This window comes from Choloepus didactylus, chromosome 15, assembly GCF_015220235.1.
Source record: "Choloepus didactylus isolate mChoDid1 chromosome 15, mChoDid1.pri, whole genome shotgun sequence".
NCBI classification, from domain to species: Eukaryota; Metazoa; Chordata; class Mammalia; order Pilosa; family Megalonychidae; genus Choloepus; species Choloepus didactylus.
The window spans coordinates 44,362,866-44,382,230 of NC_051321.1; the positions used below are offsets into that span (position 1 = coordinate 44,362,866).

At 40.5% G+C, this 19,365-nt stretch overlaps 1 protein-coding gene across 1 annotated transcript in view; it reads left to right on the forward strand.

The window, feature by feature from the left end:
* Positions 1–8,029: 8,029 nt before the first annotated feature.
* Positions 8,030–19,365, forward strand: part of PANK1 (pantothenate kinase 1) — a 55,008-nt gene continuing 43,672 nt past the window's right edge. The window contains 2 exon segments of the mRNA XM_037804760.1: positions 8,030–8,246; positions 8,249–8,809. Of these exon segments, the coding sequence (XP_037660688.1) occupies positions 8,114–8,246; positions 8,249–8,809 (694 nt within the window). The 5' untranslated portion in view covers positions 8,030–8,113.

The window sequence follows — 19,365 nt, forward strand, 5'->3', positions numbered from 1 at the left end:
AAACTCTCTCCACTGGTTTGTTCCAGTGAATAATTTTCTTTGCATTTGATTTGCCTATTAAGAGGTTCACAGTCAGTTCATTCATTCATTCAGCAAGTATTTATGGAGTGCCTACCATATTTATGAAATGGCATAGCCTAAGAATACCCCCTCCACATCCATCCCAACTCTACTTAACCCTAATTCAATTTTCAGAACTCAGCTTAAATATTACTTCCTCTGCTAAAGACTGAGCCTAGGCCAGGTTGCCCTGGTATGTGTCTTCCCCACACGTGGTGTCTTGCCCTTTTTGCATTTTGCAGTTTGTATTTACACCTTTGCTTTTTTTGGTGATGTGGGTTTGAGGTCTGTCTTTGCTGTAGTCCTTATGTTGGCAGGGACTGTGTTTTTGCTCATGAGTGTATCCCTGGTGCCTAGTTTGGTGCCCGCTACATAGTGGTTGCTTAATAAATGCTTACTGAGGAGTGGCTCATCAGAAACCTCACTGTAACAATATTTATTCACCAGAGCAGTTTTTGTTTGTTTTTGGAGGTCTTTGAGTCCCTGAGGCAGCTCTGCTCAACTCTAAGGCCCTGCAAAAAAGCAGTATGAAACTCACTGTACTAGAAAACAGAATTTAAAATAAGTCCTTAAGTACCAAAAGAAGTTTGTTTTAAGGCAATCTCTTGTATGAGTTGGCCTCATGGTGAATCTTTGAGGAAGGCACCCAATATCAACAATAAAAAAGCAAAAATAAATATCTGCCCATACTGGGCCAATGTTATGTTGGCAGTCAAAGTTCTAATAGTTCTTCCTGAACCATGTCTTGAAGTGTACCCTTTCTCCAAGCTCACATTGTAGGTTCAGTGTTGTCGTTAAGTTGATGAAAGTTTGGGCATGTTTTGTTTTATTTCCCCTTTAGCAGTTTAACTAGAATTTCTGCAGTGGTAGTGTGTAATAGTTGTATGGTGAAAGGTTTTAGTGGTGTGTCTTCAGAAAACAACAGTGAATTTTAAGCCTTATTTTGATTAGACACTAGATTATAAATCCACATGGCAGACCTCCCTCTTCTTATCATGGAGGAAACCTTACCCAGAACCCCCCAGATGGCTTCCCCTGATGTAGGCCGGACCTCCTAAGTCAATCACAAGCTCAGTCCTGTTAGGATTACTCCTTTGAGTCTGGGCCAGCACTTTGGAGAGTTTTGCTGCCACCATGTTCAACAAACACTGGGATTTGCCAACTAGGAAGAAGGAAGAAATTGCTTTGAAGGGAAGTTCCTCTTCCCCTTGGTGGCTTCATCTTTTTCACCTGTACAATGAAGGAACTGCATTTCTTCACACACATTTCTTTAGCTCCCATTTTGTGCCTAGTTTTGTGTTGAGTCCTGGGGATTCAATGATGGAAGCCCTACGCCTGTGCTGAGAGTTCTGTGCCTGATGTATGAGGCCAAGAGGTATCAGAAGTGTTTCTGGGACCAGGAAGATAACATAAACATGTAAGTTTGGGCACATGTAGGACAGTAAGGAGAGCTGTGGTCAATAAATGCATTCCTTACTACTTGCTTGCTAATCCAAACTTTTAAATTTAAAGACACCCAGCTGACCAAAAAGAGCACATCTTGGAGGGGGATTTGGTTTCTTGTTTGCTTATCTTTGAGGATGCAAAAAAAAAAAAAATTGCAGTGAAATGTTATAAGTGTTTAATTAGACTGAGATAGGCATAGAGTAATATGGCATATACCAGAGAAGCACCCAGCCTAGTCTAGTGGTGGAGTTGCTCAGAGAAGGCTTTCCACTGAGTACTGAGTACAAAGAACAGGTGATAATCAGATCGGGGGTATAGCAGTTCCTCGAAGCATAAATAGTACAGTACCTTCAGGGAACTATATAGCATACCTTTGATTTCATAGGGTGTGACTTGGTGAGTGGCAGGAGATAAAGGCTGAGGCAGTCAGAGTCAAAGACATGAAGGATCCAGTGTGCCCTGATAAAGGGTCTAGATTTATTTATGAATTGTTGGGCATCAGTCAAGAAATTTAGGTATAAGAATGTCACGATTAAATCTGCATTTTTAAAGGATCATTCTTTTAAAAATGTAAGATTGAGAGAGTATAAAGTCTTGCTTCTTTTCTATATTCTCTGTCTTGCACATGGAAAGCACCACATCCCCAACTGCCCAAATGGAAATACAGACATACCTTGGAGACATTGCAGGTTCAGTTTCATACCACTAACTAAAGCAAATATTGCAATAAATCAAGTAGCATGAATTTTTTGGTTTCTCAGTGCATATAAAAGTTATGTTTACAGCATATTGTAGTCTATTAAGTGTGGGATAGCACTGTGTCTTTAAAAAGTACATACCGTAATTTAAAAATGCTTTATTGCTAAAAAGTGCTAAGCATCATCTAAGTCTTCAGTGAGTTGTAATCTTTTTGCTGGTAGAGGGTCTTACCTTGATGTTGATGGCTGCTGATTGATCAGAGTGGTTGTTGCTGAAGGCTGGGGTGGTTGTGACAATTTCTTATAATAAGAGAAAAGTGAAGTTTGCCATATCGATTGACTCACCCTTTCATGGATTTTACAGATTTCTCTGTAGCATGTGATGCTGTTTGATAGGATTTTACCCACAGTAGAACTTTCAAAATGGGAGTCAATCTTCTCAAACCCTGCCACTGCTCTAGCAGCTAAGGTTATGTAATATTCTAAATCCTTTGTTGTCATGTCAACAACATTGACAGCATCTTCACCAGGAGTAGATTCCCTCTTAAAAAACCACTGTCTTTGCTCATACATAAGAAGCAACTCCTTATTTGTTCAAGTTTTATTATGAGATTTGCAACAATTCAGTCACATCTTCAGGCTCCACTTCTAGTTCTAGTTGTCTTGCAACTTCTATCACAACTGCAGTTACTTCCTTCACTGAAGTCTTGAACCCCTCAAAGTCATTCATGAGGGTTGGAGTCAACTTCTTCCAAACTCCTGTCAATGTTGATACTTTGACCTCCTCCCATGAATCATGAATGTTCTTAATGGCATCTAGATTGGTGAATCCTTTCCAGAAGGGTTTCAATTGACTTTGCCCAGAAACATCAGAGAAATCACTGTCTACAGCAGCTATCACCTTACAAAATGTATTTCTTAAATAATAAGACCTGAAAGTTTAAGTAACTTCATGGGTTACAAGAATGGTTGTTGTATTAGCAGGTATGAAGACAACATTCATCTCACTGTACATCTCTATCAGAGCTCTTGAGTGACCAGGTGTATTGTCAATGAGCAGTAATATTTTGAAAGGAGTTGGTCTCAGCAGTGGGCTTAAAATATTTGGTAAACCCTGTTGTAAACAAATGTGCTGTCATCCAGGCTTTGTTTTTCCATGTATAGAGCACAGGCAGAGTAGATTTAACATAATTCTTAAGGACCCAGGATTTTCTGAATGGTAAATGAGTACTGGCTTCAATTTAAAGTCACCAGCTGCATTAGTCCCTAACAAGAGAGTCAGCCTGTCCTTTGGAGCTTTGAAGCCAGTCATTGACTTCTCTTCTCTACTATGAAAGTCCTAGATGGCATCTTCTTGTAATAGAAAGCTATTTTGTCTACATTGAAAATATGTCGTTTAGTGTAGCCACCTTCATCACTTATCTTCTGGATAATATGCTGCAGCTTCTACATCAGCACTTGATGCTACACCTTGCAATTTTTTTATGGAGATTTTTTTTTCCATAAACCTCATGAACTAACCTCTGCTAGCTTCAAACTCATCTGCAGCTTCCTCACCTCTCTCAGCTTTCATAGAATTGAAGAGAGTTAGCGCCTTGCTCTGGATTACCCTTTTGTTTAAGGGAATGTTGTGGCTGGTTTGATCTTCTATCCAGACCACTAAAATTTTCTCTATATCAGCAATAAGGCTGTTTTGCTTTCTTATCATTCATGTGTTAACTGAAGTAGCACTTTTAATTTCCTTCAAAAACTTTTCCTTTGCATTCATAACTTGGCTAACTGTTTGGTACAAGAGGTCTAGCTTTCAGCCTGTGTCAGCTTTTCACATGCTTTCCTCACTTAGCTTAATCATTTCTAGCTTTTTATTTGAAGTGAGAGAATTGAGACTCTTCCTTTCACTTGAACAGTTAGAGGCCATTGTAAGGTTGTTAACTGGCCTAATTTCAATACGGTTGTGTCTCAGGGAATAGGGAGGCCCGAGGAGAGGGAGATGGGAATAGCAAGGGAACAGCCGGTCCATGGAGCAGTCAGAACACAGCATTTGTTGATTTAAGTTTTCATCATCTTATATGAGCCTGGTTCATGGCACCCCAAAACAATTACAGTAGTAACATCAAAGATCACTAATCACAGATCACCATTACAAATATAATAAGAATCATGAAAACGTTTGGAATATTTAAAGAATTACCAGAATGTGACACAGAGATGCAAAGTGAGCACATGCTGTTGGAAAAATGGCGCGATAGACTTGCTTCATGTAGGATTGCTACAAACCGTCATTTAAAAAAAAAAAAAAAAAAAAAAAACTCACTCTCTGTGAAGCATAATAAAATGAAGTATGCCTGTATAGAAATCATCTTAGTCTCTTTCTCACCCTCCAATTGCCCAATCAAGTCTTGAAGACTAGTCTACTCTAAAATTATTCTTGAATCCACCCAAGGGAATCATTCCGACTATCTCCTTCATTCTGCTATGTCTGTCGCTCAGTCCCCTATCACCTTTTAGTCTGGCCCAGTAATCTTCTATCTGGTTCTCTGAGTGTGGACCTTTTCTTCCAATTTATTTTCCATGCTGCTACAGGGGGTCTTTCTAAAATTTAAATCTAGTAGTTTTTCCACTGCCTAAATCTCTTCAATGGTTTCCCATGGGGCTCAGGATAAAGTCCAGATTTCTTTTCCTAGAGCCATTTGAGATTTGGGCTCTGCCTAACCTTTTCAGCCATATCTCTTGATAGACTGTTCTTCCGCCTTGATGAACTCCCGGCAGTTTCCCAAACATGCCAGGCTGTGTTTCAAACCCATCTGCAGAGTCCTGGCTCCCTCAGATTGGAATGGATTCTCTCCAACTTCCCCTCTCTATTCACCTGAAGAAAGGGTCATTATTATTCAAAATTCAATTTAAGTGTCACTTCTGCCCTGAAGCCATTCCAACATCCACCTCAACACAACCTCTCTCCTCCTCCTTACCCTCCTCCGTCAGTGCTTACTCTCTGAACTCCTGTGGAGTCACCTCCCACAGCGTAGGTGACGTACTTTGCTTATTTCATTGTTTCTCGGAGCAAGGACCATCTGTATCACAATCGACTGTGTTTTTTCTTTTCTTTGGTGTGCGTAAATTGTTTTGAATATTTAATTTAATATTAAATTAATATTTATTATTATCATCATCATTACTATGCAGATTACTGTGCTCCAAATCTAGTGAGTCAGTCTCTTTATCGGGGCCTAGAATCTGCACTTAAAAAATTTCCTAGGTTACCGATAATTTTCTAGTTTTTGATCAGGTGCTGGTTACATAGGGTGCTCATTTGTGCAAAATTCATTGAGCTGTGCCCTTAGGATATGTGTACTTTTCTGTACGTATGTTATTTAAAAAATATTAAAAAGGAAAAACTTCCTGGGTTATTCTTATGTATACCCATGTCTGAGAACCACTGACTTACTGGATTGTAAACCCCTTAAGGCAGTGAAGGTACCTATTTTGTCTTTGTATTTCTGCCATCTGCTTTAGTGCCTAAAGTATAGTTGGCAATCATTAATAAAGATTGCATTATAAATGAATGAATGAACAGAGGGAAATGACCTGTGGATTCCCTCCTCCCTCACTCTCCTCCAAACATTTGTTCCGTGTCCCTGCCGGAGCACATCATACCTCATGCCTCGGAGTTACACCTCCCGCACACCTACCAGAATAAACCTGCAAGATGCCCAGATTCCTCCCTCACACTCATGGGATGTAACTGATCACGGCTAACAGCCTGCCAAAGGTGGTAGAAAGGAAGCAGCTGGAGGATGTTCTGTCCCCTTACCAGCTTCTTCTGCCATGCCTGGGTCTGAGCCACCTGGCTCAGGGCTCCTCAGTATGCGTGGAAGTCAAGCCGGAGAGAATATGCCCTTGAAGATACTGCAATACTGAAGCTTCTATTTGCATTTCTGATGTATGTTGCTTCCTAAGCTACTCAGGTCAATTATGTGGGAACTTGAAAACTATATATTTGAAGTTTTATGAGTAGCAATGATGATTTTCAGCAAATTTACAGAAGGTGAGAGGGACCCTGGGTGAAATATTATCTAAGTCATTCATTCAGTCATAAATAATTACCGAGAGCTTCCTAGGGAGACAATGATGAACAAAAGAGACACATACCCTGCTAATGGAGCTTACAGTTCAGTGAGGGGAGACAGGCCATCAAATAATATCTAACTTTTTTCTCATAGCATTTATGATGCACTGGGCACTGGTTTAAATTCTTTATATATGTTAATTAATTTCATTCTAACAACTCAGTAATGTCCTATTATTATTCCTGTTTTACAAATGAGAAAATTGAGGCATTGTATAGTTACAAATTGAAGAATCATAAAGGTAAAGTATGGGAAGTTGAGAGTGGGTATAAAGAGAAGACCTAATCTGGTTCTGGTCAGGAAGCCTTGTCTAAATTTTGTGAGGTTAAGGCAGAGATCTGATAGGTGAGTTGGAGTCTAGTAAACAAAGAGGTCTGGGTGAAGAGAATTTCAGACAACAGAAAGAACAAATTCAAAGGCATAATCATTTAAGGAACTGAAAGCTGGTATAGTGGGAGCATGAGGTGGAAATGAGGCAGGAAAGGAAGGCAGGGTTTTCCCCCTATGTCTTCAAATAGCATGATAAGGTCAAGGAAGCAGAAAGGGAATTAGGGAATTTAAGGTTTAGTCCTAGTTTTGTTTCAGCCATCTCTATGTGGTTCAGCTTCCTCATCTGAAAAATTAGTGGATCAGCTGGAGCTTTCTGAGTGTCCCCTGTGGTTGTTAAGCTTTGGTTCTAGGTGATGCTCTGCTGGAAAGAATTGCCAATCCAAGGTGCAGGCCCTGGACACTGCTGAATGAATTGAGGCCCAGCAGCCCATCGAATACTTGCCAGCCTCTGACTCCTTTGTAGATACAGTTAAGTACAAAGGATGGAGTACAATAAATATGGCTGGCTGTGAGCATGATTTGTTTCCCTCACTTGAAATGAAGGCTGAACTGCTAATAAGAATAGTGTAATAAGAATAATGATTACCTCTTTTGAGCACATGTGAGCAAGGATTTAGATAAATTTCCTCCCAACACTCCCCTGTTACAGATAGGAAAGCTGAGGCCTCAAGGGATTACACAATTTTGGGAAGGTCGTCACCACGCAACTTTGCTCTGCCTTCTGAGCATGCCCGGCCCTGGTTCATACTGCCAGATGTGTTAACTGGAGCTATGATTTTCTCTGGGTTTACTTGGTGGCTGAGTTGGAATTTGAACCCAGCACCAACTCCAAAGAGCCTTCTCTTGACTACCATGCAGTGCTGCATTCCCTTCTTAAAACACAGTCAACTGTATAAATAGCATGACATTGTCTCTTGAAGTCCTTTCTGGATGAGGAAGTTGCTTTTTATAGCTTGGGGTTGCTTCTGTTTACTTGGTTTCCTCCAGTACCGGTAATCCCGCCTACAGCTGTGTCCTTCACTGTCCTTAAAACTGTATTCCTACGTTTTCCCCTGCAAAAGACAACTCCACGAGACCACATGGTGTCTGTGAGTGTGTATGCGTGCCAGCAAAGAAATTTCACTCCCTTCCCTCCTTGAGTCTGCCTACCTTTGTATAAATTACCGTTCTCCTCCCTGCCTTCAGGTTTCTGAACGGTTTAGTCACATAACTAAAACATACACTCCCAAAGCGGGAGAGGGGACAACGTAAGTGACCTTGCAAAGGTAGCTAGTCCATTGAGGACAGGATTAGCAAACCTGCAACCTCTGTAAATATTTGTCTTCCTCCTGCATTACTTCCAAAGCTGTTCTCACCTCTCCCGCCTGCCTCGCCCAGTTCCCTCTCGGCTTGCTCCATCACACAAAGCCCAAACCGCCTATCTCTTTGCAAACCCAGAGAACTTCATTCCCCATGTTGAAACTCGTCGGTGGCGGTGGCGGGCAGGACTGGGCATGCTCAGAAGCAAGGACAGGTCTAGGAGGTGAAGAAGCCGCCTTTGAAGTCGCGAGGCTGGGGCATCAGGGAGAGTGGACGGCCGGGGCTCCTGTCGGGGGTGTGCGGGCTTCCCGGGTTCTGCGCCCGGGGAGAGCACGCTTGGGGCGGGTGTCCTGGGGCCGGCGTGTGGGGGGCAGGGCGCGGAGGAGGAGGGGGAGCCGGCGGGAAGAGGGGAGGAGCGCCGGGCTCGCCATCCCCCGGAGCCCTCTCTGCGGCTGCTGAATCGGAAGCCGCAAGGAGGATCTGGGGAAATAAAGACGTCCGAGAATGACCTCCAGCGAGGCCGCCTGAGCAGGAGCCCGCGCGCTGCTCCGTCAGTCCCCGGCATGGGCGACCGTGGCGGGCAGCCAGAGCGCTCCGCTCGGCACGCCCCGGGGGCCCCCGCTGGCGCCGCCGTCTTGAACGGGCTGCTGCACAACGGCTTCCACCCGCCGCCGGTCCAGCCGCCGCGCCTCTGCAGCCGGGGTCCCGCGGACCGCGGCGACCCTGCGCCCCAGCGCCTCCCGCTCCAGCCAGATCTCCAGCCGCAGCCGCCGCCCCCCCAGCACGACTCCCCGGCCAAGAAATGCCGGCTGCGGAGGAGGATGGACTCGGGGAGGAAGAACAGGCCGCGTAAGTCCCGCTGGGATGGGAGCGCGGGGCCTGGGGCAGAGGAGCGGCGGGGGAGAGCGCCACCGCGCGCCCCTTGCGCCTGAGCGCTTGCCGTCCGGGGACTGCACGGAGGGGGCGCCAAGCCTGACCCTTGCTTGCTCTCATCGGTAGATGGGTAGAAAGAGCAGACTGAAGACGGAGTCTGAGCAGGTCCCTAGGCTTTCTAAAAGGCGAACGCACTGCCCACCCATCTTATTTGTAGCTAGGAAAGTGCTTGTGTGAACGTTTGGTGGGGTTCGGGAATGGAGATGGAGGTGGAGCGGGCGAGCACAGCCGGGGCTGCCTTTTCCCTTCTCACCCCTTTCCCTTTTCAGAGCACCTCTTTGTGGGGTTGGCGCTCAGGCGACCAGCTTGCCCTTTGAATCGTAGAGTAGTCGCGGGGACCTCGGATCTATTGCTGAGCACAAAGTCCGAAGGCGTGGAGTTTGACAACCCTCAAATCACGGCCTATTAAAAGCTGTTTCTTTGCAACCAATGAGAGGGCCTGTTGAGAGGGTCACACCTACTGATACCATGTGGGCCGGAACTATGTGGACCAATGAGGATTGGAGGTGGATGTTTTAGGGGCATGGGGAGGGAGGTAGAGTTGAGGGTTCGTAATTGTAATGTACAGCTCAGAAAAAGAAATGAGTTAATTTCACAATTTAAAGCGTGTATGTTAGTTTGTAAAGAGTACTTTCCTCTCCGGCGTTCTGGGATGTAAGTTTGTAGATAGAATTTCAAGCTGGTTTTTCTTATCTGAGTCGAGCCTCATTTCAACTGGTTACCTCTTTAATGAAGCTTATAAATAGCAAAAAGCAAAGTAAGTAGAATGGATGCTAATAAATTATTGTATTCAAGCTTTTGCATATGGATTATTGTTTGATATAGGAAAATTTCTAGGTAGTCTTAATTTGTATTGTTTATGTTTATTTTGGCGCTTACCTTTTCTGCATTAAAATAAACGTTTTTAAGATTTTGGAGAGCTCTTTAACATGATTGTGGGATCATGATGATTCTGATACTTGTGTTTTGTAGGTCTAAAATTTTAAGTTTGTAAGTTAAGGTTCTGTGTGGAACTTTGAAGCCACACAGCAGATTTAGCTGTAGTTTTAAGTAAGACATCTACCGACTGAATTTTTATTTTTATTTTATATTTTTGATACTTGTTAGAGAATTATTTTCTTTATGGATTTCATTGATAACTTATGATTTACTAACCTATTTACTTCTTTTGAACCCATTTTTTAGGAATTTCTCTTTTGTACCTTAACCAATAGCACTAATGTTTGCAATGTAAATAGCTTATGCTAAAATATAGTGAAAGAGAACTTTATTGAGTTTTTGTTTAGTATTGCCAGCTTGAATCGTCTGTGCTCAAATGAGGATATAACACCTCTTGAAATAGTTTTTGAGGAATTCAAAATACACTGTAACACTATCTTCAAGACAGAGACAACATAACCTGGACTCTTGTGCTTGCAAACACAGAAATTTATTGTTTTCAAGTACAAGAAAAGATAACTTTTTACGTGTCTGCTTTGTATAAGAAATTACAGTTTATGTTTCTTACAAAAATAAAAACTTTTGTTGCTTTATACATTTTTAAAAAGATTCATCAAAATTGGCTTTTCATTATCTTGCTATGTTTTTATTTCTCAGGTTTGAACAAATACTCCTAAAATAAATTTTACTTGATCTGAATCACATTTGTTGTGTTCATTATCCAAACTTCTTAATTCAAACTGGTTGGTTTAATATCATTGTACCTTGCCTGCTAACATTCAGGGTTTGGGGCTTTTCACTAAAAAAATTTATTGTGCGATCATTTGATATTTAAGTACTCAAAGAGAAGAAGCTTTTCAGTTAAGCAAATCTCAATTTTTTGATGACTGAGATTTCACATGAGCAGTTATTAAAAAGAGTATTTGGGGGCTTTAAATGTGAAATTTAAGTATATGGCTGGTGGTGGAAGCATGGAAACTAGACAAATAATTCCTGCTTACCAGTTTACAACCAGAGCTGGATTAGAATAGGCGATGATACCACTTCTATTAGGTAGGCACCTGCAATGCATATGTGGGTAAGTGTGTTTCTTATTTGGTAATGTTTTAGGTAGCATGCAATACTTATTACAATACTTCACATGTGACAGCAATGAATGGAATGAAACAACCAATTCAGTATTTTAGAGTATTTTAAAAATTCAAATCTGCCCAGTCAGTGCAGGGACTGTTCCCAATCTTCTAATCCAAAAATCAGATCAGTGGTAGGTTGATTTCTCCCCACCAAGAAAGAGGAATATTGTCCACTGTTTTTATCTAAAGGACTATCACCTCATTCTACTGACCCTTGGAAGGGATGCTACTGCCTCTGCTACTTAGCAACTGTATGACCTCAACCAAGTTACTTGCTTCCTGAAATTCCAGAGTTGGGCTAGATGATCTCCAAGTGTTCTTCCCTGCACCTTTGAAATTCCACGATATTTCAGATCTCACAGATCTTCCCACCTGACCTCAACCCTACTTACATACTCTGACACAAGACATAGCATTTAATTATGCCCGGGTTTTTTTGTTTGTTTTTTGCCTTTTACTGACTGTTCTCTGTGTGTCTTATCTCCCCAATTAAATTTGAAGTCTTTGATTAGAGACTAAGTGCTATTTTTTCCCAGATGCCTTGTACCTTGGGTTTGTGAATATTTACTTCTTGTCACAGAAGAAAGGTACAAGTGACATCATCACCACCTCATTTTTTTTTTGAAGTAGCCATTTCCATCCCTGCAACAGACTTCAGCAAAAGGCTGTCATGGATATTCCTGATTCCATAAGGTATCAGTAGAGAAATCTGTTTGGTGTACTCCTTGATGCTCTTCTTTCTTTGAAGGACACATAGGTAGTACCACATGAGGTCAATTCAATTCGCAAATATTTTGAAACTAACGATAATCCTAAGATTCCCTGAAGTTCAAACTCAGGCCTGGATTTGAATCTCAGCTTGATAACTGGGGCTAGTTCCTAACCTCAGTGCTTCAGTTTCAGTATCATTAAAATGGAGACAATTGTACTACTCATTGGTGTGAGTGTTAAATGAAAATATATGAATGTAAAGAACTTAGATACCTGCCTGGTATGTAAGTAACTGAATTACAGTAATTCAGTAAGTGCCAGCTGTCATCATCAACACCATTACACCTTCTGTTAATCCACCAAACAAGACAATTGGACCTGCAGATACCACCTTAGTTGGACTTCCTAAGTTTAAAAAAAATACTCGGGCCTATAATAAGAAAGACCACTTTAACAAAAAGTTTTGTTTGACTAGCTAAAACAGTCCTAGTCCCACAATTTTTTTTTCTTTTCTCTCCTTGGTTATTATTTTTATATTGAATAATACAAAAAAGTATTATGTTTAAATTTGTGCCACATTTTAAGGTTAATTTTGAATCATATTAAGATAAAATTTTTGATACCTTTTATTTTAAAAGTTTAGCTTGAGCATTGTCTTATGCATTAAAACAAGCAACACTTTTAATGGATGCATAATATTACCCATATTCTATTGTATGGATATACCATACTTTATTTAACCTGTTTTTCATAGGTTTAGGCTGCAGGTTTCTCTAACATAAACAATATTACAGCAATTTTATGTATAGTTCTTTCTATCCAATAAGTTGTTTTTTGATGAAATTGGTAAAAATACAATTTTTGGAGGAGGGACAGAAATGACACAATTTAGCATAAGGAAGTTACCTAGAAATCCTAACAGTTTAGACACAAAGGACACTGTTTTAGATGAGCCACAACATTAGTAGAGAGAGTTGGAAAATGACAGGAAACTAGTTATTCGACTCACCAAACACTCTGCTGCAGAAAGGCAAACATTTGAGCATCAACTGAAGGGCTTGAGGATGTCTGCTGAACTCCTCCTTCCCAGTGTGTTGCAATAAGCGGGAATAAGGGCTGGGTGGTCCCAGCAGCCTTTTGTGGCAGAAGTTCTGACTTCTCAAATCATCCAGGTAGAATACCAGCAGAAAATGCATGAGACAAATTGAACAAACTCAAATCTATTACAGTTTTAGCTAGCCACCATTGTGAAAGTACAAGCCTTCACTTCCCTAAATATTGGGATATTTAGCTTTGGTACTTGAACTTTCCACTACCCCTGAATCAGGCTAATTAGAAAAACATGGATAAATAAAATAGGTAGAAATTTCTGACTGTATCTGCATAGAGTGTGGATATGTATGCTTTTGGAGTGGGGCATAATCAATACTTCGGATGGAGGGAAAGCAATCCAAATTCAAGGACAAATACTCTGGTATTACTGCTTTCTGTGGACGTGGTCAAATTCCTAAGTTTCCAAGTCGTCATTTTTCAATTCTAAACAGGAAAACGTTTTTGTCCATTACTTATTTCATTAAATACCAGATATAATGATACTTTGCTTTCAAGGTATTTAAACAACCCAATCTCTGAGCTGCCAATTAAGTTACAAATTACACAGTGCACACTTGAACTGAAGAGTAACAGTGTAAGGCCCAAGTGTCCAGCATCTAAGTAGTTAAGTCAGGTATCAGGATTCTGGTGGACAAGTGACACTGCTTCCCCCACACGAAACCTGTAAGTGAGTTTCACTTTAATACAAAGCATATTTTGTTTGGCATAGTAACCGAAGATAAGTCGTATTGCTCTTAATTCTTAACATAAGGGGCATTAAACAAATGAATAAAACAAAACCCATTTTGGTTTTGGAGACAGGATTAGTAGGGAAACAAAGGAGTACTATATTAAATGACGGTTTTTTGTTGTTTCTGAGATAGCCTGGCTTTTTTTTTTAACATTTTTTATTGTGAAATATAACACATGCAGAAAAGTGGTAACTTTCAAAGTGGTTTGACAAGTAGTTATAGAGCAAATTTCAAAGTATAGTATGGGTTACAATTCCACAATTTCAGGTGTTTCTTTCTGACTGTTCTAACACACTAGAAACTAAAAAGTAATATCTACATAATGATTCAGTTGTCATCATAATCATTTGTTGATTCCTATCTTCTCTGTTACAACTCCTCCCTCTCATTTGATCATTCTCTCAAACTTCAGGGATATCTGGGCAATGACCATTCCAACTTCTTCATGTTGAAAACGGGTGTCAACATTATGGGGTAAGGAAACGCAACTGGTTGCTGTTCAGGGAGAGACTGGTACCTCTACGTTTCAGGGCTTGTCTGGCATGGGGACAATCTGGGGGATTTTATAGAGTCTTAGATAGAGCCCTGAGTTTACTTTAGGGTTTTCAGGAATACTGTTGGTTGGGGCTTGGCATACTGTGGCAATTTGCAACATCTGACTGAAGCTTGCAGAAGAGTGACCTCCGGAATGACCTCTCGACTCTATCTGAAATCCCTTAGCCACTGAAATCTTATTTTGTTACATTTCTTTTCCCATTTTTGGTTAAGAAGGCACTGCCAATCCCATGATGCCAGGGCCAGGCTCATCCCTGGGACTTCATGTCCCACGTTGCCAGGGGGACTTAACACCCCTGAAAGTCATGTCCCACATGGGGGGTGGAGGGTAGTGACTTTATTTGCAGAGTTTGGCTTAGAGAGGCCACATCTGAGCAACAAAGAGGTTCTCTGGGGGTGGCTTTTAGGCATGTGTATAAGTAGGCTTAGCGTCACCATTACAAAAATAAATTTCATAAGGGCCAGCCTCAAGATCGAGGGCTTAGTTTATTAAATTAGGAGTCCCCAGTGCTTGAGAGAATATCAGGAATTTCCCAGATGGGGAAGTTTCAATACCAATCCCTCAAGGGACTTTGCAAATAACTTTTTTATTATCTGCCCCAAATACTCTGGAATGTATAAGGATATTGTATTAAGCTATACAGAATCACCAGATCTTATTCCCTATTCTAGGTTCCATGTATTTAGGTTGTTTAATTAAACTGACCAGACAGGTTAAGTTATTGTGCTCCAGAAAATTTAAGTTTCAGACAAAATAAACATCTCTTCCTTTGGTCTCACAGAGAAGTTGACATTTTAAAATACAGACAGTATCATCCTTTACCCTGTATTTGGATTAATCCCAACCATATCAGCTTCATTCATATCTCTAATTGAAATTTGATCTCTTTTTCATCTTTAACAGTTGCTGAATGGAAGACATGCCTCTTTTATTGCCCACAGTAGGTCAGGGATTGGGGAGGAGATAGCCTGGCTTTTAAGTGGGTGTGTGTGTGTTTCAGTGCAAACGAGTCACCATGAAAATAAATTAAGATTTGGCTTCTATTTTATCTAATTGCCTGTGCTTTAGCTTTAGCATGCAAGTCAGTATTCACCTTTGGATGCGGTATTCTGAATCAGATATAGAAATTATTCAGTCTATCCAATGTGCTGCCGAGGATTTCTAAGTAGACATTTCCTCTAGATAGTGCAGCTGTTAAGCTTGGTATCTCATTACCTAACTTATGACAACTTTTAGATGTGTGGTGTTAGCTAATCACACTTGTATGTGTGTGTATGTTTTCTCTTTGCAAGTGTATTTGAAAGACGATGACTGGAAGGGATGAGGGTTATTTTTAGAGGCAGTTACATTAAAATAATGATCTGGGCCTCAAACAGATTCCTCTATATTTGGAAAGAGGTTGGTGAAACTCATGACAATAGTGGGTGCTTACAGTAGTGGCTTTGACTTACTGAATAATAAGAAGAGCTATTATTGAGCAAAAGTTTTGTACCTGTTCTGTATGTGTTTTTACTGGTTTTTTACACACACATATGATTACCACCCCCACTCGCCATTTTACAGATGGAGAAAGAGCTCAGAGAAGTGAAGCAACCTGCCCAAAGCCCGAAAGTCAGTGAATAACAGGGCCAAAATTCAAACTCAAGTCTTATCTATTGCCACTAGTCTTTCTTTTTTTTAACCCAATAAGCCTATTTATGTTAAAGTAAGGAAGAATGTTCTATAAAACTTTCAGAAAAGATGGGTGTTTGCAACCTGTAAAACCTTTGGCAAAATGCTCATCCGTGTGTGTGTGTAAGTAACAATAGCCAATATTTAATGAGCACTTACTATGTGCAAGATGCTAAGCTAAGAACCGTTCATGGATTTTCTCATTGAACACCCCCAGCACTCTGTGAGATAGGTACTATCATTATTTTCTACAGGTGAAGAATCTAAGGAGTCAGGACTCAGGGTAACCATCTGAGTTTGAATTTAAATCTGCTGGGCTAGGGAAATGAACTCATGACTCTAGTGTGGGCATTGCCACTTGGCTGAGCAGGGTTCTGTAGTGGAAAGAGCTGTGGAGCCACCAGACCCAGATTCAGATCCTCGTTCCACTACTTAACTATTTACTGGCATGGTAGCCTTAATCGAGATTCTTAACTTCTCTTGTCTGTGGAATGGAGATAATGGTGCCCTTGTTATTGGTTGTTGTGAAGACCCAATGTGGAAAATGTATGTAAATTGTATAGTAGAATAGTAGAATGCCTGGAACCTGTGTAGTAAAAGTGCACAAAAGAGATATTTTAGCATTAATCCTAATTTTATTAATAAAAGGTATTGATATTAATATTACTGTTATTATTTGGTCACAGAGGCTTCCAAAAGTTTCTGAAATCTCAAGATTTCCCTGAACCTTTTTGGGACAAGTTGTCAGGGTATCCTCCAGCCTGATCTGACAGCAACTGCTGATGTCAGGTGGAAGCTCCCCTAATTCCCTCTGATGTTTCTAGAAGCAAGACACAGGGCCTGTGTCACAAGTCTTGACCTCATTGTCGGTTTCACAGATTGCCCTTTGCAACTCCTGAGGCCGAGGATAGCATGTCCTGCCTGGGAGTGATGTTGGCAGCTTAGTGAATAAGAAGACAGTGTAATTGATTTTATTGCTAATCTAGTGTCAGGAAAAGTTTTCTTTTTGTTTTTTTTTTTAAAGGAAATGTCCTCCTTTGATCTTTACTTTTTATCTTAGTCCTTGAGTGCAGCAGATATGCACAAAAGAGATGAGAAGGGTTAGGAAAGGGAGCACTTTTTCATTTATAAATGCCACATGAAATAAGGCTTTAGAATTCGAAGCAGCTATATTTGATTCATGGTTCATTTTTTCAATTTTCATCTTATCAACCCATTCTCCAGGGATTGAAACCATCGTTCTGACAGGTGATGTGATGGATATTTCTGGGCACTTGTTGCTTTCTTCAAGACCAGCACATGGCCCTAATGGTTTGCTTGGCCTTGACCCTACACTGATTCTGGGGCCATAGGACTTCAGACAGTCACAGGACAGATTGGATTGGTGTGGACCTCTGTGAGCTGTGACCAGCCTGAGCAGTGTGTGATACTTGACACCTTCTACAAACAACTCTTTTACACCCTGAGGTCAGGTGTCCTGAGGTGAAAGAGGAAGGGATGGACTTAGTTGACTTAAAGCTTGATATAAGTCAGCAGTGTTGTGAGGCTTCGAGCAAAATGAAACCACTCAATAAATGTTAGCTATTATTTGTGGTAAAAATAGATGTTCTTCTCCCTTACATGAAGTCCAAATGTGCCTTCTGAGAACTTTCTTCTTTGACAATATAGCATATCTATTCTATATCTGCATGACAACTCATTAGATATTTAAAGATAGTTATTGTATTCCAAATCTTCCTTTGGGCTGCCAAGATAGACTCCCAAGTGATTCAGTGTGGGTGTATTGACTGGAAGGTACTAAAGCTTAAACTGGGGATGGCTTCTTGGAGTTGTCATAGAAGGGCTTGGGTAAAAATTGACCCAGGTGGCCTTTAATGCTGAGATTTAATAATCCTCTTTGGGACCCATGAGATCTAACCAGCACTGTGCTAGACTCTGGAGTATGATACTTGGTTTCGTAACTGGTTTGATCTTACCCAGTTGCTGTGCTGTGGCAGTTCCAGAAGTCATGAAGCTCCATCTGGATGAGTCAGAAGAACTTAACATTAGTCAAGGCTGTTTACTATTCATACTTCCCCAACTGCCTATGTTTGATGAAAAATATCTAAAGGGATGCTCTATATTTTGGGGTGGGGGCATATGAATTTGGGCGAGGAGGTATCACATCTTCTTATCTTTTATGGAAGGGCTAAGAATCAAATGTCCTTACTATGATGATGTGGCCCAAATGTGATGATTCTTTGGAGGGATCACGTAATATTTCATTACTGTTAATAATTATGCCAGAAATACAGGCATAAATTGGGATTACCCTGGGCAAGTCGGTTGCCCCAGTGTACTCGAGCTGGCTCATACAAGGTCTGGGGGCCGATTGTACATATCACTTCCCAACTTTACATTCAATGTTCTCATGTTTGAAATTGGCTATGGTGGATATATTTACATCATGGAAATTAGCAAACACTGCAAATCAGGGCTTTATTTTTAGGGAGCCATTTGTTAAACATTTACTGGCATACCTCTGACTGGGATACAGTATAGAGAAGAGGCTCAGAGAAGAGTACCAATTGACTTATTGAAGCATTTGAAGGAGGTCAGAGAATGGGAAGAAAAAGGCCAACATGTCTTTTGCTAAGTAGGACAATGTTAGAAGATGAGAAGCTGGATGGGGGAGCCTCATCCTCAGGAAACCAAGTATTCTACAGATATTTATTGAGGGTCCAGTTTGACATAAGGGTAGAATTCTTTAGAATCACATTATCTTCTTCCTTTTCTCCCTCTTTAAATACTACAACAAATAAAGTTGTATTAGGGGGACTAAGGAAAGAAGAAAGTTGTATGTGTCTTTATATATACAGATATATATCCATGTATGCACCAAAGTATTAATCACAGGAAAATTATAACTTTGGACTTATTTATACTTATTTCATGATTCAGTAATTTTTTTATTTGGAATGATCTGATTTATTTTGAATTACTTATGCATTATTTGTCAGTTGGATAAGACTAGTCTTTTCAGCATTTAAGGCTTTTAAATAGGTGTAAAACTGGCCCCACTTGAGCCTCACATCTTTGCAGTGTGATTTATGATTTATTTATCAATGCTGAAATGGTAGGGTGGAGTTGCCAGAATATCTTCATTTCATGTGTCTGGTTGGGGTGGGCAGGTTGAAATTTGTCCCAGCCCAGAGAGAAAGAAGCTTGGTATGTTTAACTCCATAAGTAGGATCTATGAGGTGAAAAGGGGACTTCCCAGTTCCTACACATTTGGCTTTTACTGCAAAAGTAACTCACTGTGTTCCATTTGTACTCGAGCCATCCTGAATAAGAACTTGGAGAGATTTGGAATTAAAAAAATGTTTTTTATTTAGGGAAATTTAAAACATGACATGAAACTAGAGTGTATAGTGTAATAAACTGCCAAATACTCATCACTCAGCTTTCACAACTATTAACTCATGTCCAATTTAATTTATCTATTACATGTCTCCCCCCACCAAAAAAAAAAAACCTGTTTTATTGAAGCACGTATCAGATGCCATATCATTTTACCTATAAATGTTTCATAAATATTCCTAAAAGATAAGAATTCTTGAGAAACGTAACCACAATTCT